At 35.9% G+C, this 21,246-nt stretch overlaps 1 protein-coding gene across 1 annotated transcript in view; it reads right to left on the reverse strand.

The window, feature by feature from the left end:
• PCLO (piccolo presynaptic cytomatrix protein) overlaps positions 1 to 21,246 on the reverse strand; it is a 310,361-nt gene that overhangs the window by 143,810 nt on the left and 145,305 nt on the right. The window contains exon 6 of the mRNA XM_053977551.1: positions 19,038 to 21,049. Within this exon, the coding sequence (XP_053833526.1) occupies positions 19,038 to 21,049 (2,012 nt within the window). The remainder of the gene's footprint in view (positions 1 to 19,037; positions 21,050 to 21,246) is intronic.

Here is a 21,246-nt window from a genome sequence, read left to right on the forward strand (position 1 = left end):
AGGAGGTCATTCCCAGTCACCACAGCTAGAGCAGTTTCAACTCCTGCTTTTGGCTTCTCATGCAATATCTGCTTGAAGCAGAGTTTTAATCATTTTGGTTTTTTTTCTAGGAATCTCGCCACCTTTTCAATTCAGAAATTACACCTCTCCTCAGCAATCAAAGGTTCTGGGTTTGGCTCAGTTTGATCATTCAGGCAATATTTACTTTATTCTATACTCATGATGCTTTACTTCCCCAGTCTAAGATTAAAGGTGGCAGAGTAAGCAGAGCCCTGATTAACCACTTTCTCTAAAATGTGGTTCATGCTGGGGAACAATGGCCATGTAGCTGCTGCTGTAAGGCACAGATTAGACAAACTCACCAAGTGCCCACCTGTCTAATTCAGGCCTTTCTACAGCCATCACAGCAAAATCTTCTTTTGTCCTTTCTGCTGAGCCCTGGCTTCATCTATACTGCTGTGCACCTGCAGAATGGTCTACATTGAATTCCCCCTCATTTTTCCAAAACTGTCTTAAAATTACCAATACAACACATTCTGTTGGTGGAAAGCACATTTCTTACTCAGCTCTGGTACTATATACCATGGTCCCAATATTACACACTGTTTAGAATAGAATAGAATAGAATAGAATAGAATAGAAACTAAAAGAAGTTTGGGGAACTCTCCTTGATTGCTGATACTTCTCTTCCAGGCTTCAACCCATTCCAAGAACTCACCAGCTCTCAGGTCTTGCAGTAGACTCTGAATAAGCCCCTCTGCCTCAACTGGACAAGTTGATTTCTCCTTCAGTTCATATTGCAAGTATTTTTCTCTCTCTTCTCTGCAGTTTCTCAGTGTCTCCCTTAAACTTCCTTCTGCCTGAAACTTTTCTTTTCCCTCTCCCTCCATCCCTCATTTTCTGAAGCATAAAAATTCCCCCTAAAATACTCTCAGCTGATCCCAGGGCAGGCGTAACCCTCACACCTTTTAAAGAAATGTAGTTGAACCTGACAACAAACAGAGTAGATCATCTGCCACAGATGGCTAAACTTAGGAGGTGTGAAAACTACTCACAGTATGTCCGGATTTTCCATTACACTTTTTCTACAGTGAGAACATGCACTAGCCAGACTACACAAAACTCCATATTCCTATTCTTATTCTCATATAAAAATGGCATTTCCAGTTTGATACAAATCCATTTCCAAGTGACACAAATCAAACAAAATCAAATTAACCTCTCCTCCCAACCCACCCCTAACCTTCAAAAAGCCAACTTTTTAAATAAAGCATTAACACTTGAATAAACACATACAGAAATCTGCTATAATGATACAAAACAGAGCATCTTCTCATGGAAGAAAAACAGCTTTTATCTGTTTAAACAGATACCAAAGTGAAACAGATTACCTTTCTTTTTTTTTTTTTTCCCAAATAATATTTTAAAATATATGAAACCATTTTCTCAGTGTTTACTTTGTGCTTGGGATTTTTTGTTTGTTTGTTTATTTTTATATATATTCTACTTTCTGTGGATACTACGCCAGATTTAATCCATGCAGCTGGGACAGAGAAGTGGCAAATGCTTAATCATCTGTATTTAAAACTAGATTGGACATCCCCTCCATCTCTTTACCAAAGAAATCCAGACAAGGAACTCAGTTTGGTCTTGATTAGCTCAACTGAATAAAATTGAGTTTTTAGAACATCCCCTTTCTCCTCTTTGATATAATATTTATATTTTATTATTTTACTAATTATTAAATATAATTTCTATTACTAGCACTGTAATCTACATTAATTTTCAGAGGAGGAAGTATTCCACTCCTGGATAAATTGCATCAGATGACAACCTTGCATGCAACATGATATTTAATGCAACTGTGTAGGGCTGAGGAAGAAGAAAGCAGTAACCTTTAACGAATTTTCTTCCTACTATTTTAATAGCAATTATGCTATTTTAGAATCATGACCTTCCTCTTCCCATTTCTGCTTATTGTGACAAGCAGGACAGGAAGACAGAAAGTTGGCAAAGACTACTTTTAAAGACTAATGAAGCTAAAAATTAAGGTTAGAAAGCAGAAAAATCAGAAGTTAAAATAAAAAAAATGTGCCATTTACAGTTTCTAAACCTACATATGTAACAAAAAAAAAAAAAAAAGAAGAAAGAAAAGGAAAAACAGAATTTAATGCAAGAGCAATATTTCAAGACACAAAAGAAAAATGAATATTCTTATAGTTGGCCTGGAATCCAGGATATATATTCACTGCATGTACAAAAGGAAAAAGGCTCTTTTCTTCCCCCTCATTTTCAGATCTCCTATTCCTGTTCCAAAACATTCTTTGTCCACTACTGCCATAGGTAAAAAAAATCCAGATAAAAAATAGCTCTGCTTGATTATATGCATATGGACTATATCAATCACCCTAAACATGCAATATGACATTTCTTATTACAGAATCACAGGAAATAATAATTAAAAGATATCCACAGGATAATGACAGATTTGGGTTAGTTCCCTTCTCTGTTCTTTTCTGTATGTTTTATTCACGGTTTTAAAATTTCTAGCAAACATAGAATTTACAAAGAAAAGAAAATTAATGAAACCCTGAAATATTTGTAATCATCCAAATGTACATTCTAGACCAGTGTGGAAGAGCAATAGCTAAAAAATTAGTTCAAACCATTGAAACCTAATGGCTACTGAATATATTGGTGACATCTTATGTTCACAAAGTATCAGGCTTTGGCAGCATGTCATTTGTTATTTTTTGGGTCCAGAGGTGTTTACAGAAAATCAAATGATTATTCTGAAGTCTCAAATAGTTCGATGCTCATTGGGACCTATAGCAGCCCGAGGCACAGAGTGGTGATACATCCCCTTACAGATAAGAAATGGCAGTATTTATGGGTTGAGAGCAGAACTGTTGTGAGTGTGATTTGCCAGAGATGTGCTCCCAATGACTGAAAAAGGCAGGAGTGACTAATGGTTTTTAGCCAGTGAGGATGTCAGAAGAAAATGTTTCTGGAGACACAGTTCCAGGACAATAAAATTTTAACAAAACGGTATTACACAAAACAAGAACAAGTGTGGGCTGTAGAGTATCAGGATAAACATGACAAGAATACTTACTAGTTAGTATTTAGTTAGAAAACAAGAAAAAATGGCTATCCATGAAAATGGTTCTTCTAAACATTCATTGCATAATGCTATCACTGAAAACTTTAGCTAGGATGTAAAGACAAGAAGCACAAACATTAAACAGTTTAATGCAGAAAGTCACCCTCCAGTAACAGGCCATAATGGCATGTTTAGTACCATTATAGAGATGAGGCATGCCTACTTGAAACACTAAATAACTGGATGTTAGACAGTGTCTGATGTAGAAAAATAGTTTTGGTCATTAGTTCGCCTATATAAAATCAGTGGGTGCAGAGATTTTGTTTCAGTTTGTCTCATTTTGAGTCAAATCTGATTTTCTTGGCATCCTAAGATTATTAGCAGTTTAGGAGCACCTAGATCTAATTAAGAAAATTTAAAAAAAAATCTATTTAATATTTGCAAATTCTGAATATTTTTGTATTAATTTGGTATTATTTAAAATATAAATATTGTATGTTATTTAAGCAAAGTGACATCTCTTAGCTGAAATACTTGATCCTGCAAAAAAGTTAGTGTTTAAAGGGTCTCAGCTTTATCAGCATGTGTTTATTTGCCTATGAGCTAAGACTGACAAAAAATATTGTTTAGCATCAATCATGCACTGATTTTAGAGCCTTGGAAAGACTAGGATAGTGTGCATCAAGTCATCTTCCATGATGAACATTGCTGTTATATAATTTCTAAGTCATTAAGTCAGGTATCTATATGGTTTTACTCCATTTTCAGATTACAGTATTGATGTTTATAGATCTTTGATAAGACTATAAACAAAAGAGCCTTTCTATAAACATTACAGAACTCATAAAACTTACAGCACCAGCTGTTTGTATTTCATCAGAAAATATGAAATAATTTAGATTCCTCTTCTGAAAGCACCACAATCATTCTAGTACCTAGTATATCATCTAGTACAGCAGTACTTCTAGCAGCCAGGAATGAGGCTGCTGAATAGTGATGAAGATTGTCTCGAATGGTGAGGCACTGATGGCATTTACCTCAGAATGCATAATCTAGGAGTCTGTGTGTTATTGTGCAATTCCTTACCGTGTTTCTTGAACATCATTTTACACATAAACACTAAGTACTGAATTCACAATGAAACATTTTTCTTTATCTGCTCTGCTCTCTTCCTGAAGAACTTTAAATCACTTTGTATCAGTTGACGATCTCATTTTTTACTGAAAATATATGACTTAGTCAATATCATGGAGGAAAGGCTGAATTAGGTGGATTTGGATCTGAAATTGTGTTCCAGATTCTATTTTCATGAAACTGATTTCCAGTTGTTGAACTGCATGGGAAAAAACCAGAACACTTGAAAACATTCAACTTGTTCTTAAGGCTATTCTTCCTTCTGTAAAACCAGCTCAGGAGAAATTATAAAGCACAAATTTAAATTTGACCTTTTTCAGTTGGCCACTAGTTTTCCAAACAGTGTTTACATGTTGAATATCCTGAACTGCAGGAAAAATATTTTTAATATGCTTTTTTAAAAATGCTTTGAAATTTAATACTAAATTATTGGTAATCCTATACTTTCAGCAGAAAACTCACAACTGATGACAAAGACTTTCAGAAATAAGGATCAGAAAGACATAGAAATATTTGAAAACATTTACATGTTTTTCCCCATTATATAATTACAACATGTTTAGGACAATGAGGTTAAAACATACTTTATTTCAAATTGCTACTTTTTGTGAGTAGGACACCTTTCTTGATTCGCCTTATTTCTTAATTCATTACTAATTGGTCTATGTAATATAGCATATCAACATGGTTAAGATACACATTGAAATTACTAAAATAAAAACAGATTTAAAAATTTGATGCAAAAATGAGACTTCCAGAGTCTCATCTACTCTACTGAAATCTCTAGCTGAATGGACACATTCAGAATTTTTCTACATATTGAACTCCTTTTGGACTTTGAAGTAAATGGAGCTGATTATCACTGTCTTTCACTTTCCCCATTCCACCATTTACTTTATTGACTGCATTGTCCATACGTCCAGAACAACTCAGACAGAAAATCCTTTTCTATTAATAAAAACATTCTTTTTGTTGTTGTTTTAAAAATATTTACATTAGGAATTGGTAGTAGAGGGAAAAACAAAAACAAAAAAAAAAAACAACATGGTTGTCTGGTTTTTGATTTGGTGTGGTATTGTTGTTTTTTTTTGTTTTGTTTTGTTGGTTTTTTTTGTTTGTTTTTTTCTTTTTTCTTTTAAATGACATAGGAAAAAATGTGTTTCAAGAGAATCATTACCTATTTTTTCAGCTTGAAAATGGCCTGGTCCTTTTTTTTCTTTCTCTCAAAAAACTATCACTGTATTTTTTTTCTCTACTGTACAAAACTCCTTTCTTTCTTCCTGTGCAAACTTTGAACTACTTCAATATATAATTCAGATTTAAAGGTTAGTTTCTACTATAAAATTTCCAGCAGTAACATTTCAGTCATTTAAATGAATAGCCTTCTTTCCTGCTCCCCATATTCTGTCTATTTAGGGGTTCCATTTTTTATAATAATCAGAACTCAGAAATTCTGTTTTAAAGGAAGTGCAAAAAGTTCCTCATATTTGAAATAGTGGAATTACCAATTCAAAGAAAAAAAAATTAATTTCCTCGTGGAAATGCATGATCCCCAGCTGACTGAATTAACAGAGTGTATCAGTAACTTCAGAGAATTTTATATGAGCCATCAGATTAGTGATTCTACAATACAAGCACAAGCCTCTATGGTTTCAAAAGTCAAGGGAAATACTCAGATCTGAGCATCATAGATTCATTATAATAGGTCACAAAGGGTTCAGCAGCAATGCTGTAAGCATTTTTTTAATCTTCCCAAATAGAGCAAAATATTACAACATTAAGATAGTAAAAGTCATGTTCTAAGAAATTCCAAAATAAAATCGCATTAATGAGTGCCAAGTAGGATTTGGGATTCTGATGTAACTTACAAGTGTTTCGGCAATGCTATATCACTTATCCTTCAATTGTAGCTTCTCATTATATTTGTACAAAACACAGAAATATTTTTATGTCATATTTTCTGAAGAAGTGTTTCAGAGAGAGGTTTTACAGAATACTATCACTAGATTTTGGGGATTTTTCTTTTCAAGTCTAGTTACTCATAACATGGGAAGGAAAGAGACATTTTCTAATCTATGAGTTAAAAAATCTAAAATACATTTATAAAAGATTTTCTATATATAATGATGACAGACATTAGAATGTATATATCACCTATGAACTACATGCACCCCCCAAAAAAAAAAAAAACAACAGGATTTTTTTTTTTTTATAACAATGATTTCTTAAAACTTAAGTGTATAAAAAAAAATCTAGAAAATTGGAGGAAGTTCTAGTGGAAAAAAAACCCAACAACCCAAAACACCAAACCCAGCAATTTCCAAAATTTCTCTAACCTAATTACAGGGCTTGAGAGCTTAATGGGGGGCATAGGCTAGTGTTTCCTGAACTGTACTGTGTATTTCTTTATAAAGCTGCATAGGAAATGCTTTAGGAAATATAATTTGTTTCTGAAGTGAAGCAGCACAGGAGATCAAGTGCGTCTGCACTCGAGCTAATGAGAACAATAATGTTAACTGGAAGAGAAGGACTCAGATGAGAGAATCTCCCAACGCTTCCTATCCTGTTTTATGTCCACACAAACCATTAAAATTGTCATTTAGTGATCCCAATGTAGGCCCAGTAAGATGGTCAGGGCTTGAGGGAGAGTGTCTGTTCAAAGAAGAGAGGTTAAGGGAACTGAGCTTGAAAAAAACACCTAATTGCTGTTTTCAATTCTAAAATGAAGCAGTACTGAGAAGACAGAATCTTCTAAGGGATGCACAATGAAGGAGAAAAGGCACAAGTTATACAAGGGAAGTGAAGCACTCTTTGACATGAGAGCAGTGAATTTGCAGAACAGATTGCACAGAGGGACAGTAAAATCTCCATCCATAGAGATTTTCAAAATTCAACCTGGCAAGTCCTGTAGACATCTGATCTAACTTAGAAATTAACCTACCTTTGAGGTCAAGGTGGGCTGTATGACCTCCACAGAAACTTTCCAACCTGATTTTTTTGTGATCTGTGATGACTGAGGAGTTGAGAGAGGAAATGTTTTCAAAATATTATACAGACACTAACATCTTAATGGATGTACTGCTATGACACTGTGTAAGGAGTGAAAGATTACGGACGTCAATATTTATTTTAATTAAATTAAAGCATCTATGTCCCATAACTGCAGACTATCTGAGATAAAAATACCCTCCAGAAAAGCCATTTGCTTTTTGACATATATGTATATGTGTGTGTGTGTGTGTGTGTGTACACATATGGTAAAAACGCTACTTCTCTAACATTGTCAAAACTTCTTGTTTTCCATCATGAGTTTTTGGGCCAGATGATGAAGAAACAGGAAGAAAAGAGATGGATGTGTTCCTTTTCCTAGACTATCATTCCTCAGACAAGCAATGATCAAACAGGCTGTAAGAACATAAGGACTCAGAGCAGCCTACACTACCACTGTCACAAGAATCACTTTTACTGTCAGAAGAAATATCTGAAGGCATTACAATAAAATTCTCTATACTATGGTGTGGCTGATCAAATGGGCAAAGCACAAACTCACTTCTCCCATTCCATTCTTCCTAGAAGACCATGATATTGATGCTGTTGGTTGTAACTTAGGAATCATAAAAGAAGCATCAATATGATGTAAGTGATTAACCCAGACAGTAAAATTTCTAAAAAAAGGACAGTAATTGCTTCTCATGTCAATTGAGACAAGAAGCATAATTTTATTTCACTGTTGCCCTCTTACATTGTATATATACATCAAAAACACAGCTATGAAGGAGGTTACAGAAAATGTACTCCAGAAACAAATGAAGTAAATATAATCTCCAAACTACCTTATGACTTCCTGAGTCTTATGCCATCATGTTTTAATAATGCTACACAGCAGCTGAATATAAGGACTCAGTCTTGAAACAATCTTCCCTACATAAAACTTAAATTTTAGGTGGGTAACTCTCCTTCTGATTCACTCCATCCATCACCCTTCCTGACTATCTTTTCACCTCTGGCAACTGCTGACTGTCTAAATCAAGGAGTTATCCAGACTTAGAGAAATCAAACCTGTTAAACTTCTCATCCCACACACACACTAAAGAAATCCTCAGCATATAATCCTCCTTCAGACCTTCCTCCATACTAGTTATTAAATTTCAAACCCTGCCTTTACTCTTAGTTAATGGCTGGCCCATTTAGCCTGTTTGGCCATAATGCCCCAGGGAAAAGGCTTGCCAGGCAGTGTAAGAGCACCAGCACATTCAATGCTTGAGCTGGATTTGGCATCAGCAAACAGATTGCAAAGTGACTAAGGTGAGATAATCAAAGCTGTATTTTGATAGGAACCACTTTGATTGGATGAGAGAGAGAGTGTCTGAGAAAGACCAGCTGGGAAACAGAAGAAGGGTTTAGCAAGGAGATTAGAGGGAAGATATGGACAGATGGAGAATGTGAACAGAAATTGAACTAAGACCTGAATTCATGATGTACAAAATGCATGAAGTTCTGAAGGAGAGCCAAAAGGCAGGCTTCCTCTGCAGTCTCACACCAAGGGAGAAATTCTAGGCTCTGCATCAAAATTTCACAGAGATGTCTAAGCCATATCCTGTGTTAGACTTACTTATTTGGAGATTCTAAAGAGTTGACTTAGGCAGCACAGCACTAACCAACCTGGTTACTGTTAATTCCTCTCTCATATCTTCATTTTAAATGCAGGGACTGCAAGCACTTACCATGCCATTATGGATTCCACTCCCTCAGCTGAACATTGCAACAGGTAAATCACTTTTTTTTACCAGAGTTCAGCTACTTCTTGGTAAGAAAATTGAAAGTTATTTTGAGAAATTGAACTGAGAAGATAAGCACAAATGAAAAACTTGTTCTCTCCAAGTGAGCTTTGAGAACTGTTGACAGGATAACTTCTGAAATTGAGTTGGTGTCAGCAGAGCCATCCTTGTCCTGTAAATAAGAAGTTTGTCTGCACTATGATGCCCTATCAGCAGCCATTCATCTTAAAAGCATACTGAAGAGACCACAAAATAGTGGAAAGACTTTTTATAATGATGTTTCAGTGAATTAAATGAAAAGTATTTTAAATTAATATTATTTAAATATTTTTCTTTAATTGGGCTTTAGCACCTAGAAAACAATTTATAAACCTAACTTTAACTGAATCATAACTTTTTCTGTGCAGAATTGATAAAAGGAAACTAGTACATAATTAAGAAATTCACTGTTTTGAGAGAAAAAACAGGAAATAAGAACACAGAAGAATCAGAAGACAGGCTTTTTGAGTGACCATGGGACCAAAACCTGTCTCAGTCATCTAGAACCTTACTGTAGTCATTTGAGAAATGAGTGGGATTTATCTTATTCTAAAATAAAACTATAAAATAAGTGGATTAACTACTGTTCCCTTGGAATACTTCTGCCTGCAGATTATAACAGGAATATACAGTGACCAGATCAGGTGGGATTTTTCACCACCAATATCTAATGTTAAACATGTTATTTCCAATCCTTCATAGCTTAGGCTATGCTGTGTTAGCCAAGGAAGACAAGAGACTTCCAGGTTTCAGAAGAGAAATGGACGGAGAAAACTAAAATAGGGAGTAAATGCCACTTCAGCTAAGGGGTGGAAGGAACAAAACAGGGGACATTTAGGCTATTTGATTATGCCTGTCTCAGCTTCCCATCTTTTAAATGAATACTGCATCACTGCAGTCACCCATATCATAGAAAGGGCCATATATGTTTGAGTGGTTCGTTTACTCAGCACTCTGTGGCAAATGCTGCATTGATACAAATTAACAGCAAAGATGTGCATGATACTGTGTCAGAAGAGTCATAAATACTAAAGAAAGTTGTATTTAATTTTAAAATTTAATTTTTAAACATAATTCTATTACTCATAGTGCTCAAGACATTCTTGACTTGGAAAGGAAATCAGTCATGTAAGCTATACTTTATAATATTCCCAATATTCAGATGTAACACAATTTCACTAAAATATATCAGTTCTAAGGCATCTGTGCTATTGTACTTATAAAGTTCATATCTACTAAATATCCCAGGCCACAGATTGAGATAATCCATCCTGTGTCTCTACTGGATGTAAAGAGTGGATAATATTTGTCCTTTTTAAAATAATGTTTAACACAGTGAAAGACTCTTATCTTGTCCAGCTTTGGTCTTCTTTCTAGATCTACACAGTCAGATCCTTCAGACAGCTAACCAACATTGTCTAAATCTTCTATCCTTTCTCTTATGCTCAACTTTGAAACATCTCATCCTCTAACTCTTCAGTGGTGCTGAGCTAAATTGCATTTAGTACTAAAGCTGAAGTCTCACCAGCCACTGAGCAGGGTAGAAAAACTGCAACACATATCCTACACAGGCAGCACTTGTCAGTATTTCCCAAAACACTACTACCTTTCCTGCAAGCACTTGATATTTTTAAGTCATATAATTTCTGACCATCTACTGCTACACTGGACCATTTTCACTTCTGCTATTGCCTACTCAGCAATATTCATGTTTTGTTTTCTTTTCTTTTTTTTCTTCTTTACCTGTAGCATCTGTATCATTATTGAAATTTTGGAACATTGCTCTGAATTGCAATTCTGTTTTCCAAAGCAATTGTATTTCCTATATCAATCAAAAAATGCTATGAGTCATTTCTTCATACTTTAAATTGCAAATTGAATTATTAAAGAGTAAAGCCTAGGGACAAATCCCTGTTTGATACACTTAAAACTGCTTTCCTGTTTGACAGTGACCATATTGACCTAAGATATTCACTTCCAGCTGGCAGATAGAAAGAAAAGTTCCATTTAAAAATCATCTTTGAAAAAGAATTAGCTTAGCAATAATATTGTGTTGGAGTAAGAATGTAAAGAAGCGCAGCAGAAGGGAATATTTTTCTTAATATTTAATAATGAAATTTGATCTTGCAGGAATAATATGCAAACCATGTGTCTATCTTAGCAAATTATTTTTAATATGAAATCACTGTCTCAGAAAAGCAATGCCTGATTAGAAGGATTTTGAGCCTCAGAACAAAACTATAGTTCTAATATAGGCAAGCCTTATTAATTTAAAAACTAATAAACAAGCAAATAAATAGTTAGATGCTATTAGCATACACTGCATTTTGAAACACTGATAGCACAAGAGGATCTTGTCTAGCCAGTATTTCTACAGATAAGAAGCAAACCTTCAGAGATCTGGTATGAATTTATGAAGCTAATAATGCTGTGAAGAGTATTACAAACACAAACACATCTAGTACAAAGATTACTGGGCTACCTTCATGTCATCCTTTTGTAACTTATTTTTTGGGGTGATTATATGGGGTATATTTAGCTCAGCAAATATTTTTTTCATATTTTTCCTAAGGGAATAATGTAGAGTTTTGAATTTTTTAGTATGTCATATACTAAAAATAAGTTAGGAATTACTATAAACTAATTAGCCTTCTTCAGGAGAAACTCAGTAGGAAGCTCTGTCCCAAGTACAACTCAAATCCCAGAGGGAAAACCAGTCCAAATCCATGACTGGCTCCTTTTGCACAAAAGCACAGTACAGCAGATAATTTACATCAGCTAATTTGACCTGTTGTTCAGCTTTTACTGCACCAAACAAATTGCTAATAAAACACAGATAGCACTTTCTTTCTAACAAAGATTTTATAGACATTGTTCTTCTGCTCCTTTTGGAGAATGTACCTTTATTTTATCAGTATAGATTTCAGAGCTTCGGTCAAAGATGCTCATTAAATTGTAGACAGAATAAAATGCAGGAAGCCAGAATTATTAGGAGAACATGTGAAAGAAATTCTCTTTTTTATTCCTGTCAGACAATTCCACTGGTTGAACTTTTACCCTCTTATTCATGCTAACTACAGCAATCTGTGGCTTGAGGGGAGATGAAGATCTGAAGCAAAACAGAGTTGAAGCAGGCCAAAATTTGCTCATGGGTATGTGCCCCTCTGTCTTTCTTCTGAGCCTGCTTGGTTCCACTGTATAAATTTATATCCAGTATTTATTACTTTAAATATTATATTTGCCTATTTCCACACCAAATATTCCAAGTATTCTTAAAAGAGATAACCACGGTAACCATGTCAACCAGAAATTAACATAAAGATACTATTGTACCTCTGTTTGTCTTTCTGGAAGATAAAAGACTAAGGGATGGGAATCGTGGCCAAGGATGGTTTTCTTAGTGTCTATATAAGAGCTGGCATGAGAGGAAGATGGATAAGCTGAAAGCAGGTGAGAAAAGGTCCAAGTGACATAAAACCAAGGCTCTTTGTCAACTTTGCCATAAATCTCATGCTTAATAAAAGATTGTTAAGGAAAAAGAGTGAACACTATAATGATTTTCTATTATGTGTAAATGTCCCTTGGTTGAATAGAAAATGTGTGAAACCAACGAATACAAAAGTATCAGGTAGAAAAGACTGACCCAGTTAAATGTGCTTTAGAAAATAATGTTAATGTGATATGTTGCCCAAATGTGGGATATTCTGTCTCTTTAGAAGACCTGACAGATGGAAAAAGATGCTTAACTTCAGTCACATAAATGTTATTCCAAAGGATATATATAGGAAATACTTCACAGGAAATAGTAGTTTGAAATGTTAATAGGACTCTAAATTGTAAATAATTCAGACCACTGGTGGAAAAAAATAATCTTAATTCTTGCTAAAACCACATGGTTAAAGGAAAAGATAGATAGGTCCTATTTTATTATTCACACAGGGATAAGATTGTTGAGAATTGTTTCTAAATGTGACAGAGACTGTCTTTGTAACTCAGTTCCAAGTGACTTTGTTTGAAGCACAAAAAGAAAGCATGTGAAAATATTAAAGCAAAAGAAAAAGTTGGTGGGGAACATCTACACCTTCTCTGGATTACTGGCCTGAATTCAGTCTCAAGAGAAGATTTCCCATCCATAAGCAATGGATCAGTGTCGTTATATTGGACATGAAGTAAGCACACAAACACCTGGTAAGTTCAAAGGCTAAAAAAGAGAGTGTTTTATTTGAGTATCTGATATTTATAGAATTCTAGAGGTGACCATGGATTGGAGGGTGGAATTACTACTTCTCTAGCTATACTGATCAAACTAACAGTTTATCAATTCTCTCTTCTTACAAAGAAGAATGCAAAACAATTATTATTTACATGAACAGTGTGTGAGAATTTTAGTAGAAATATGTAAACAGATCAGAAGGCTGAAGAAGTTTTATAAGAACTTTAAGACTTTTAAAAGAACTATAAAAGAAAACTTAACACTTTTAAAAGTCAGGGCAACAGATCAGCATTCAGGTCTAGTGACTTAGCCTGTTGCTAAGTGTATTAACACACTTTCAGGCATTCCTGCATGTGCAGTTCACAAACTGCATGAAAGCCATTAGAATTATGCAAATCAGACTTCTCCCAGATCATTCTTTAGGACTGGTTTATGCACACTCAAAATGAAGGACCAGTTGCCACTAGTGTCTGGAGAATTTTCATTAAACCACAGCCCAGCAATGTCACTTAGAAGCATAGCTAAAAAATACAAATAGTAGCTGTTTCTGCAAAAGGTAATTCCTCCTTTATATGGAAGTATAGATTTTACAGAAAACAAAATGTTATTATTCCTTTTTTCTGGGCTGAATCATAGAACTAAAATGGAAAATTAAAGTAATTGAATTAAGCCTTTTGCAGTACTATGATGTGACCACCTATGTCTCAGACCAAAAATCACTTCTGAATATTTTACAGTAACTAAAAGAAATATAGCAAAGTACCAACCCCTGTTAGCTGGAATAAAGCTCAGATAACAAGAAACCAAGGGAAACACCTATATCTTGTGCTTCAGCAGCAGAAGAACTATGTTACCTGACATTCTGGCATGACATTAAGAAATGAACTTACTCCCTGCTTCTGAGGAACCTAAGCAAACAGAAATATCCACCTTCAAACAGGGTAATTATCCCTACCTTTTTTTCTCTATTCATTATCCAGGGAGAACACTCCTTGCTGAACTACAAGTCTGGTGATCAGTTTAATCCTGAATAAACAAGCAAAACATCATGGATATGATAGACGGAATGTCTTAATTCTCCTGGGAACAACTACCTTGTTTTCCCTTTTCAGTGCTCAGATGTACAGCATGTCTGACACTGCAAAGGTCAGTTGTGGATACCCCATCTTCCTGGAAATATTTAAGGCCAGGTGGGATGGGGATTGGAGCAACCTGTAGTGAAAGGTATCCCTGGTGTCAGGGAAAGTCAGAACTAGATTAATTTTGAAGTCCCTTCCAGCACACAACATTCTGTGATTCTGTAAAATAATGACATTTTAACCTTCTAGTTTTAAAGTTAAGAACTTCACAATACCACAGGAGATGATACACATTAATGTGGTAATAAAGGCATCTAAAATAAATTCCACTCCTAAAATCAGTATAATTCTGTTCTTAATATAGCAATAGAAGAAATCTTGCATTTCTTATGTAAATAAGAACACATTTTGGAGGGACTTTGCTTGAAATAATTACTTTTTTTTTTTTACTACATTATGAAGACTTGATTTATTTTTGCCTTACAAGTACGGCAAATCACACCAGATAAAAATGTCAAGAGAAGTCTCTCTTAATAAACATATTGATAGGATTTACTCTAAGTGTTAAAGCTTAAATGTACAGTTTCTATCCTAAAGCTGACAAGCTGTTGACAGATGTGTCTTTGCATTAGTTTCACGAATACAAACACTTCTGCTGAGTCTACGCATTGCTTAGCCGTAGATGTTTTATGTGTGTGACAGGTCATGTGCAAGTTCTTCTGCAATTTGCCTCATTTCAGCTGAACAGACATTTTGCATCCAAAGGCAAAAGGAAGACAACTCCCATCCTTGATTACACATATGCAATCTGTACAAGTGCCAAAGATGACTGTGACTGGCATGTGACTTGATTCTGTGGCACACTGGTGTAAAGCTGTTTCTTTATTATGTTAGACAGGTACTCACAATTTTTTTGTTGCTGCTGAATGGATGAATTGCAATCTTCACTTCCAGACTCTATTGACAGCTCCTGGTGCTCTCATGGAAACCATTCCTATGGCTACTCACTCTATTGAACCATACCATATTCCACAGTCTAATAAAATCAATGCTGGGGAGGTCACTGCCACAGGGAGTGCAAGAGACACAAATCTCACAAAACAGCAAAATTGGGTATCTTCAGAAAATGTCAATTCCAATGGGTGTCTTTCACAACTTTTTGTGGTGCTGACAAGATACAATTCCTAGTTTTTTCTTGACTCAGCTATGCTTGATTGCTAATATATATATCACTAATGGACAGCATATAAGAACTACAAAAGGGGACAGAGTGGCAAGCAATACTTTTTCTTTGGATTAATAGGAAGGCACCATCTATATTCTTTCTAGTGTTCACATAGACACAATGACTATGACAGACAAGCAAGTGGAATTTTAACAATGACACAGCTTGTTGTCGGAAAATTAAATGTGCCACCACTGAAAGTAATGTTACCTGGATTTTTTTATTATGTGATTAGCTACCAGGTTACTTTTCAGCCTTTCACTTACACTAGATTAGATAAAATGTTGCAATAATTTTCTTTACAAGCTGCATTAAAGAAGAAAATTATATTTAAAGCAACAGTTCTAAGACATATTTAATCATCTTAGTCTGAGTCTCCATAACATCTTTCCCTGAAATGTTGTAAAAAAACATTTTCCATTGGAAGAAGTGCATGACTGATGAAAGGGCACTGTCTGAAGGACAAGTTATCATTTAATTGTAAATCTTTGAAAGAGATCAGCTTTATTCTTACTCTTTTAGTCCCACCAATTGTGTAAGGATCAACTTTTTTGCTCAATTGTCATGAAAAAAGTGCCTGTGAGTCATATACATGAATACATGAACATCCTTTTCTCCTGCGATGTTTATGAATGCAGACAAAAACATAACCCTGATTCATGAACTATTAAAAAAGTGACGGGATATTCATCCATGCAAAAAATATTCATATACACATTCCATTTCCTTAAGGCAGTGAAAGATCAATCTTTCATTTCCATCTTATTCTTTTATGTTCAGCTCTAGTAAATTCTCTTTTTCAGAGTGAGCTGTTTTGTAAGTTTTTCTGTACTGAACTTCACTCTTTTGAATGCTGTAACTGTCCCCATCTACCTTTCCATTTTTGAACTAGGAAATTAGGAACTCTACTTTGTGTCAGGAGGCACAAAAGTGTACACAGAGAATTAACAAAGACCTTAGCTGTTGTGGGCACTGTACATACAAATAATAAATAAAAAACACGTCCGGTGCCAAAAATATTTCAAAGTTAAGGCAGAACACTTAGAAGGATAGTCCAAAAGTGATCCTATATTTAAACTTAAGTATAACAACACCATGTGGCTCTAACACCAAAGATGTACAGTTGAAAAAATGGCAACAAGGTTTACACTTTGCCAACAATGACAATGACTGTGTGTATGCTTTCACTGAACTTTTGAATGTAATAAAATGTACGAAAGAAATTACTGTCCAGCCTTTCCTGTGTTTCAAGATGATACAGCCCTAAACTCATGGTATAAACAAATGGACATGCTGAAGGGAATACTGTAAGTCTTGTGGAAACTAGATAATTTAGATCTTGTACTGTAGAACTCTCGTTTATAACATAACTGGACTGAGTAATTGAGAACTGAAACTGATATAGAAACTGCAAAAGCAATTTATGGTCCTATTTCCAGATGCTGATGAGGTCAGTTCATTACATTCTTCAAAGATCACTGTAAATATTTTCTTTCTTGCTGGCCATGTGTCTTTTCCTCCTTTAAACTTGATGTACCTGACCTCAGCATAAGCTAACTGAACCTCAGACACATTATGAACAAAACTCCATCAGAGAGTAACAAGCTTAATGCTTAACATAGCATCAAAGCTGAAGTCAACCATGATGGCCATGCTTCCTCACCCTCTACTGCATGGCCAAGTTAGTGCAGCCCACTTTATATTCATGGAAGTTTTTTTTTAATTTTTTTGTGCTTGTCTACTTGCACCCTACCTTCCACAAAAATGTCCCACTCCTTTATTTAGGCTGCAACTACTTTGAGACATGGGCTATTTGCTGGCTGATAGCTGCACAGTAGTGAAAACCATATAGCTCATTGCTGTTTGGGTTCAAGGCAAAAGCGTAGAGAACATGTTTATACAAAAGGAAACAAAGGTGTACAAGCTCTTTGATTTCTTGTCTCATTAAAGAATAATGTATGTGTTCAAACTCTACTGTAAAGACCTTTAAATAACGAGTTGTTTATAGAATTCATCATCCATCATAGGATACAATTTATAGCAAATATATATGTATCTGTGAAATAAGTGAACTGAATAATTTGTTCTCAGAAATAGTTTTACTATACTTTTACAATTATAATATTTTACAGTATTATACCTACTCTCCAATATTATGAAGAACCCAACCGTTTCTTACAATCCATGAGCAACGTTCTTCAAGATGCTGTTCCAAATCCTCTGCATGAAACTTTAGTGCTCATGCTAGTTTCCCCCACTGTGGTTATCGTTCATTAGTGAATGATGTTTATACAGAGTGCCAATGCCATAACTATGGTTTTCCCTTCAAACTTCCAAGTACTGTTTTCCAATCAGTAACAGCATGGGAAGCATTTAGTTCTGCACAAATATGTGAAGCTGCAAGAACTACTTACAGTGGGAGCCTTGGAGGGTATAACCAGATAATGTTGCATTTGAAAGCCACCCAAATTATCAAACAGAGAGAACAAACCCTCTTTATCCTATCCAGTCTGTACTAATCACTGGTATTCACAGATAACTGAACATAAAAGATAAATATTGCTGAATGGCAACTCTTCCAAAGTTCTGAAAAGATACTGACACATCAGCTCACAGAAGGGAATGGTCTCAGATAAAAGGACAGCCAAGACCATACCATATTATAAAGGTACTTTTTTTTTGCTAAGACTTATTCCTCTTATTCATAAATATCAATCTGATTCCCAAATATGAAATCTTACTTCTCAAGGAGAAGAAATACTGCAGAAATGAAAATTTTGATCCTACTGATGTCAGCCTCCTCTGACCCCTATAAGAAACAGCCCTCAAAACTTGCATAACTTCCTGATAATTCTCCTTATCCAAAACAAACAAATTAAAAATGGATTTTTGATGAGAGACCTTTTGGTCTGGAAAAGATAAAAGATGTACACACTGGGACAGAAGATTATCCACAGAATCACACATGGCTAAGAAACCTCAGGAGGGTCAAAAAGGACAACTAAGGCAATTATAAATCTGGTGTTATCTGCCTCTCAGAAGGCACATGCAGTAATTTCAAGGTAAATGCACTACAGACTGTGCCACAAGAGTTGGATGTTGTATGATTAGAAAGGAAATGCTTTCAATTTTCTGAAGCCTTGTCAGTAACCCCTGTACTGGCAATGAATTGCCATATAAAACACAAAATGCCATCCAAATTCTGAAAATGAACTTCTTGTGTTACGTCCTGAATATTAGTAATATGGGCTTCTCTGTTTCAGTGAATGAACTTTTTTTAGTTCAGGCAAACAAACATTGCTTTAGACAGCAGATATTCCTCTCGACTTTTCAGCAAGGTATGCAAAAAGACTACATACACATGTATTGGAAATGTGTGTGGCTGTCCTCATGCTGCACTGATAGCTGTAGAATTGCATATTATAAAAAAAAAAAAAAAAAAAAGAAGCAAGCAAATACTTCTTACCATAAAACCCTCAGTGTACTGAAACTGAGCTCTGGAACTGTCTTCTGCTGTGGGACTCAGGGGCTTAGGATCAGACATAGATCGTTGCATCATCTTTGCTGTCTTTGGGCTTGATGGAGGAACCTTGGCCATGTCAGCATGCAGCATCTTCTGAGGGCTGATGTCATCAGTCATGGGTTTTTCATAAGGTACAAATGCTGACTCTATAACTTTGCTTGGTGAAACGGGTGAAATGGGTGAATAGAGAACTTTGGGAGATTTGGGAGGGGAAGGGACTACCTGTAATGTAGAGTCTGGACGAAGGTGGGATGTGTATCCTATCTCTAATGGTGTTGGACGTTTTTTATCTTTCTGAGGAGATGAAGCTGACAGATATTGGGGACTTTGACTGTCTGATGCTGTCTCTGTTTGGCATCCTAGACTTTCTCCTTTATATGTCTTTTCTGGAGCTGAAATATGCTTTATGATTTCAACCTTAGCATCCCATCGGGCCCTGATTGAAGGTGTTCTTATTGTTCCTACAGGTTCTGTTTGCACAGAAATCTCTGCCACTGTCTGAACTGCGATACTAGATACCTTGGAGAATGGTTTAGCTTTGTCTGCCTCAGTAGTGCTCTCACTGTATTTCCCTACACGAGGTTTCCTTCTGGATCTGCTGGAAAGATCCCATTCATCTTGATCTTCATCATCGGTCTGAACACTTGTATCAACACTCTTCTTAGTTCTCCGTCTCCTGTTGGTGTAACCTCTTTCTGCTCCATCTTCATCATCAGTTTGTACTCCACTGTCCACTATTTTTTTGAAACACCGGGGCTCTTCTTCCAGGGTCTCCTCAAACTCCTCATAGGGACCACGCAATTTTGGCATAGAACTTCTCTTTTTCAATTGCTTCTCCTCCCTAACATCAATATCCTTAAGAGACATTTCTGAAACTGAGCTTAGGATACCAGACCTGGGTATGTATTGGGTAATGCCATCAGACTGAACTGTATACCATGCTTGACTTTGTGGAATTTCAATACCCAGCACTCCTGAAGCTGTAGTGGTTGTGTCATCAGTAGGCCAAAATTGGCCATTTTCTGTGCTTGCATACTGTCCTTCCAAAAGCGTTTGATCTGTGGTAGTTTGTGGTGACCCAGTTCCTGTAGGGTCATAACCATATTGATATATTTGACGAAGTTTTTGCTCCTCTAACTGCTGGTGGAGCTGTTGTTGAAGTTGTTGGAATTGTTCAAGCTGCAGCTGCTGCTGGGCTAATGTCTCTTGTCTCATCATAAACTGAGCTTGTCGTTCCTCCTCCTGCTGAAATAAGAGATGATGTTTCATGGATTGCAACTCTTCAAGCTTTTTTTGCACCATAAACTTTTCTTGTTCCCTAAATCTTTGAATTTCCTGACGTTCCCATTCCAGCTCTTCTGCAAAGCGCTGCTGCTTAATTTTCTCAAGCTCAAGAAGTTCCCGCTCCAAATCGAGCTGCTGCTGTTTGCCTTCTTCAGGGGCAATGAGAAGGGCAACCTCATCATCAATTACATCTGTATAAACTTCAGATGCTGTAGTTAAAGCAGGTATCAAGCTGGTTGGCTCAGTGGTAATAGTTTCTATAGAATGAGGTGGTAACCCTGTCTCCATACCAACAGCAGTAATTGCTTTATCTTTTTCAGCTGCAACAGTTGTCAAGAAACTATATGATCTTGGGAGTGGTTGAGTCTGTTGCAAAGTTGATAAAGAGGGCACTGAGTCAACTGTTTGGAGAGTAGGTAAATCTCTGACACTTGTACTGAAAATAGAACCAGGTTGTGTGGTGATGGCAAATGTGGATGGGATTGGAGTTGCTACTGAAGAATAAACAACACCATTGGATGATCTTAAAACACTTCCAACGCCAAACTGGGAACCCACAGATGACACCATTCTTGCTTGGGAATACTGTGGTGTACTGAGCCCGAGGCCAGAAATCTGCCGAGTCTCTGGATATGGACCTGTAGTCTTGCTTGAGTAATCCATAACCTCACCTGAAATTACAGGGCAAAGTTACAGTCCAGTCCCACAAAAGAATGCTGCTTTGCGGATTCTGAAAGTCATCCCATCTTGATGAAATAAATGGGAAGGGGAAACTGCATGCAAATCTTCAGGTTAATGATCTACTTTAGATGTGAAGGAAACAGCATTTCTGAACATGCAGGCACATGCAGGCACCTCTGTGCAAACA

This window comes from Vidua macroura, chromosome 5 (assembly GCF_024509145.1).
Source record: "Vidua macroura isolate BioBank_ID:100142 chromosome 5, ASM2450914v1, whole genome shotgun sequence".
In the NCBI taxonomy this organism is placed as follows: domain Eukaryota; kingdom Metazoa; phylum Chordata; class Aves; order Passeriformes; family Viduidae; genus Vidua; species Vidua macroura.